At 33.5% G+C, this 5,926-nt stretch overlaps 1 protein-coding gene across 1 annotated transcript; it reads left to right on the forward strand.

The window, feature by feature from the left end:
• The first annotated feature begins 300 nt into the window (after positions 1 to 300).
• LOC109795196 (uncharacterized) lies at positions 301 to 2,199 on the forward strand. Its single transcript, XM_020354632.3, has one exon. It carries the CDS (start codon positions 573 to 575, stop codon positions 1,077 to 1,079), a length of 507 nt encoding a protein of 168 aa, XP_020210221.1. The 5' UTR covers positions 301 to 572; the 3' UTR covers positions 1,080 to 2,199.
• The last annotated feature ends 3,727 nt before the right edge of the window (positions 2,200 to 5,926 follow it).

Consider the following 5,926-nt stretch of genomic DNA (forward strand, 5'->3'; position numbering starts at 1 on the left):
AATATTTCATGCAAATAATTATTGCTCAAATTACACAAAATTAAAAAATCATTTTACAAACTTATTCTAAATAATTTATACTTGAATTTAATTTGCATATTCTGTTTTTATTCTCCCCAAATGTTCTTTTAGAAGCAACAATGTTTACAGATTCTCGAGCATTAAATATAAACATTAAAGGAACTTAGTTTGCCATAATAATAAAAAATCACACCGAATAAATCTTCAAAATATTATTACACTTGAGTAGGAGTATATATTGAAATTAAACTAAATTCAAAAAAACCACTACCTCAATAATAACACCCACATTTCCGAGGAAAAAAAACATCGTTTTCGGTCCAACTATCCATCTGCCACCTTTAAACCTAACCAGAAAACCCCAACAACGCATGCCATCTATCTAACTTCTCTTTCCACAAATTTTCTTTTTTTTGTTTTTCTTTTCAAATTTTCGCTTAAACGTTAAACCCAGCATTTCCCATTTGGCCCCTTCGTTGGTTTTTTCCGTTTCGCGAGTAAACGACAGAAAAGGCAACAGCAGCAACAACTCGTGTGGTGCAACTGCAACGATGATGGGTCTGAACAAGCTCGGAACTGCGATAACGGCGATAACGGCCGTCACTCTTTTGGCCCTAGCCGCGGAGATCGTGTACTTGCTGTGGCAACGCCGTGAGAGGCTCCGTCCGCGCGTGCGCGTGGAGCCGCAGGAGGCTTCGCTTCACCGCACTTCCTCTTCTTCTTCCTCCTCCGAGACCGATGACGTGGACCTCGAGCTCGAGCGACACGTGTTGAAGTGGCACTGCCTAAGTAACGGTCCCTCCAGAGTGCTCTTCACTATCAAGGAGGAAGAACGAGAAGAGGTTGAGTCCGACAACGGTAACGGTTCCTCCGCTGAGTCGTGTAACAAAAGAGCGAGGTTGAGTCAGCGCGTGGACGAGGTTACGGTCGCCGTTGAGCTGGTGGACGAAACGACGCCGTTTTCGACGCCGTGTGCTTCCCCTCCGTACTACACACCCCACGCTTCGCCGTGCCGTGAGGAGTGTCGTAAAGATCACGACGGTGGCAACGGAGGATGAGTGAGTGGTAACGCTTAAACGCCGTCTCTGTCACACCCACTTGGTTGTTATGGTTAAGTTAAACACAACCACCTCGTATGTAATGAAAACGTATCAACATGTAGAATGTTAAGATTAGTTTAGATTAGGGTTAGATTTAGATGAGGGAGTGATTCATGGATTATTATCGATCAATGGAAGTGGAAGTGGAAGGGAAAGTGCTTACCACTATTACTCAACTGTGTTTCAATTGCGGGGTCACTAATTCATTAATGTTACTGCTTGCATTCATTGTTTCTCCACAAATTCAAAGTCATTGGTAAGATGGAGAAAATAGTGGATGTTAGTAAAATTTACTATATATTACTGCTACTTACCAAATTAATCTATCTGCAAATTAAATACTGGCTTAGATTTATGTATAGCTTCTTTTTTAATTCACTTTATATCTATCGTAGTCTTAGTAACACTTTTTTTTAACATATTCTTCTTGATATATTTGTTTTTATAGGTTAGAATTTATTTAAAATTATGAAATTAAGAGAATGGGTTATTGACATAGATTTGAGTTCACCAAATTTTTCAACTAATTAATGAGGGTGCATTTGAAAAGAGTGTGTTGTATTTTTTTGGCTAAGTATGACATGATTTTGTTCTTATGGTTTTAATTGCGACAGATGAATTTGCAATTTTTTTATGAATAAAGTGTTAAAAACCCAATTGACGTAATTAAAATATAAAAAGACCACAATCACGCAATCATAGTAGTACTGAATTTTGAGTTAAAGGGTGACACAACTGAACGGTCACGTCCTTCTTGCTTTTTCTCTTTCTCTCGATCAATTCATTGCCCTTTATTAAAAGCATCGTACGCTTTTTCTTTTCCTTTTGGTGTTTGTTTTTGTTTTTAGTTTAAACTGTTTTATGTCTTTTGCGACAACTGTTTTCGCTTTAAAGCATCGTTAATGCTATCCCAGTCCAGCCAGTAAGTGGGCTTCTGCCTCACCCTTTTTGGGCTTGAAAACACTGCTTTTCATTGGGCAATTGCTTTAAGTATTCTCCTTTGGGTCGTAAGATTCACTCACGGCTAATGATATATACACCTCTTTTTTTTTTTTTTTTTTTTTTTTTTTTTTTTTTTATAAGTACACTTTTTTTTTTAAATCTTAAAATATCCATAATTTTTTTTTATTTTTAAAATTTTTAATTTTACATCTCTAACTTTCAATTTACTATTTTTTCTTTTCACACACTTCCCTCTTTCTCTTTTTTAGTTTTCACATGTACCATCTTGACTCCCTCTAATTCCTCACCTATTTTAGTAGGTAGTTTTAGTTCTCTCAATTTTTATATTACTCTTTTATTTTCTCACTTCTTTCACTTTTTCACATGCACCAAAATCATAGAACTGGTAGGCAACAACATTGTAGGTACGTGTAGCTTCATCGACAATTTCTATTAAATTAGACACCCATTTTTTCTTCCAATAATTCCTTTCCTTTCACCCCTCCAAAAATTTTAACATTAAGTTTAGTGTTATAAAAAAGGAATTTTCACTATTCTAGAGTATTATACAGATAGTGAAATCAGTGAAAAAACCAAAAAAAGAAGGAAAAAAAGAATAATTTAAAATAAAATATATAAAATTACCTATCAAAATAGATGGGGTGAAGAAAAATTAAGAGGGTGTATATGAAAATAAGGGAAAGTGATATGTAAAAAAAAGTGTTAAATTAACTATTAGAAGTGTAAAATTAAAAAATTAAAAATAATAAAAATTAAGGATATTTTAAGAATTTAATTTAAAAAAAAAAAAGGGGTGTACTTATTATTAAAAAGGAGGTGTATATATCATGATCCTTCACTCACCTGTGTAATTTCCCCGCCTTTCCGTTGTGATAATTTTTTTTTAAAAAAAATGTAATGAAAAAATACTTATTTTAATTGAGTTAATTTTTTCAAAAGAATAGTTAATGCAATAGAAACAAGTTTTAACTATATTAGATTTGATAATGGTAAAATTTAACAATGGTAACAAGTATCCTTTTCGCTTTTTCTTTTAAAAAGTTAACACAATGAACTCCCTTGAGATTATTGTAATGAAAAAATGCAACTAAACAATAGTATTAGATACTAAGGCCCTCCTCATTGCTGCATACTTCTAATGAAGTTTTTGCACTTACGTTTTTTGTGTTTTACAAACTAAATATGCCAATATTTGACATCATCATTTTTAAATCTAATTAATTTTTTAATGTTTATTATTTCTATATTTTTTGTTTTGCTAGTTTAGGTGTTCTTTTGTTGTGCATGGGCTTTGCTTCTAGAAAGGAGGTGGAGATATTTTGCTTTCAACTTACGGCCCAAAGTGTACTATATCTTGGCAGATGTTAAACACACCTCCACTCTCGTATCAACACACCCTCTTTTTTAAAAAAAATATATAAAATGTCTAAATTACCCTTTAAAAAAAATGAAATTCCTAAATTTACACCTCCTTTCCCCGCACCCCCTTATCCTGTATAAGCATGTAAACTTTAGTCTGGAACGACACCAGAACGGGCCGTTCTGCAAGAAGAATGGCCCGTTCTGCAAGCAGTACGGGCCGTTCTGCTTGCAGAACAGGCCGTTCTGGGGCCGTTCTGTTGCAGTACAGGCTACCGCGTCACTTTTAAAATGGCTACTTTATGACAGATTTTAAAACTCCGATTTTAAAAGTCATTTTTGTACTAGTGTTTCTTTCCATAGAACAAGTAAGAGTCTTTCTCTTTGTGGCACTCCTCTTCTTTTTTTTTTCCCGCACCTCGCACACCCCTCTTCTTTCTCTTTCTGGCACTCCTCTTCTTCTTCTTCTTACTGTTACGGAAAGTTCTTTCCGGAATTATATAAAAATGTTCCGAAAAATACTTTCTATAATATTAAATTCTTATTCCGGAAAGTATTTTCCGGAAATGTTTTGTTACATAATTCCGGAAAGTACTTTCCATAATATTAAAGTTACTATTACGGAAAGTTCTTTCCGGAATTATATGAACAATAATTTTACTATTCTGGAAAGTACTTTCCGGAATGCTAATGACTGTAAAAGTACTTTCCGGAATGCTAATGATTGTAAAAGAGCCTTTCTTATGCTGGTTATGGTGGGGCTAGTCCTTTTTTTCTATTCAGAATGACTGTAAAAGTATATTACTTAATGACATTGAGCGGAAAGAGACTTTGGGAAGAAGAGGGGTGTGGAGTGTGGGGTGCGGGGAAGGGAGGTGTAAATTTAGGAATTTCATTTTTTTAAAGGATAATTTAGATATTTTATATATATTTTTTTTAAAAAGGGAGTGTATTTATACGAGAGTGGAGGTGTGTTTATCATCAGCCCTATATCTTTCTTATATTTTTCTTACATGTGAAGTCCAGCGAGTAAGTGGGCTTCTATTGAATATTTTTCTTATATTTTTTTTTTTTGGATAAATCAAATTGAAGTTATGATACTATATCTCTCGAAAAAACTATCGTTTTGTTACCTTTATTTGGACATACATGTAATTGGAACCTCATTAAAGTTATTAATTTGAAATGTATTTGATATTGTTATTTTTAGTCATCTATCATCAAAGTTGAAGGTTTGCTATTGTGATTTTTTTTTTTTAGTTCAAAATGAGGCCACCTTGTATTATCGATTAATGAATTAACCGTCTTGGGAATAGTAATAGTGATTTGAAGGTTTAATATATTGTGAGTGCTCACATAAAATGTAATTTAAAAATATTTTGTAAATTCATAAAAAATGGTTAAAAATAATGTCAAATATATTTTTTAATTATTAAAAATTACATAATATTAATATTATTTTAATTATTAAAAATTATTTAACATTTTTTTGAGTTATTAAAAATTACTAATGTTTATTTTTTTTATAAAATTTAATATTAAAAGTTTTATCTTTTGAAAATAAATATTTAAAGATGAAATTTTGCTTAGATAAAATTTGAAATATTGTATCCAAACAAAGTAATTGAAATAAAATAAAAATTAGAATATTCTATCTAAAGAAAATAATTAGAAAATAAAGGGAACGTAATTCATATTTCAAGAATATAAAATTTCTTAAATTTATAAGATGTGATGGAGGAGGCCCATGGGCTAAGGGCCCAACTACTAGAGCAATGGCAAGAAGGATGCATGAAGAGTGGGCCCAAGCCCAAGGAAAGCCCACCACTTTATTTTGTTGGGCTTTGTATCAAGCCCATTAGATTAGGGTTAGTATAGGAGTGGGCCTTAGTGCCATGTATTTCTTTTGGGCCTTGTATTTTCGACCTAGTAGTATAAGAGTTTCATTTGAAGGTCATTTGAATTTAGGTTAATTAGAGTTACATGTGAAATTACATTAGCATCTAATTAGAAGCACATTTGGTGTGCATTTCGGCCATGTGCAACACATGCACATGGTGTGATCCGAAATGCAACTCAAATGGCCTCCTAATTACATGCCAAATGTGTGCACATGGGGGGGTGACCGGTTGGCACCAAAATTTGAATTTTAGAATTCAAATTTTGGCGCCTAGAGTTAAGATAACCATACCATGGTTTTACTTAACTCTAGGTAAACCCAACTTAAACCCTTAACCTAATTTAGCCTATAAGTTCCTTATGACCGAGTTATGTAGCTACTTTGGATATTATTGAATGAGCATTTCTCTCAAAGAAGTCTCTTCTCCGAAGTCACCTTTGCTTCTAGCCTCTACCCTCCTTGAGAGCTTCTCCTTGTAGAGCTAGGACACCTTATCTTCTTAGGACTTAGCTTGAATGCAAGCCTAGGTCACCTTGCTCCTTTGAGGCGTCTCAAATCCTTGAAGAATCATCTAAGGAATCCG

This window comes from Cajanus cajan, chromosome 7, assembly GCF_000230855.2.
Source record: "Cajanus cajan strain Asha chromosome 7, NIPB_CcT2T_4, whole genome shotgun sequence".
Lineage (NCBI taxonomy): Eukaryota > Viridiplantae > Streptophyta > Magnoliopsida > Fabales > Fabaceae > Cajanus > Cajanus cajan.

Coding starts and splice junctions, on each gene's coding strand:
- LOC109795196 (XM_020354632.3), top strand. CDS start 573: ATGATGGGTCTGAACAAGCTCGGAACTGCGATAACGGCGATAACGGCC.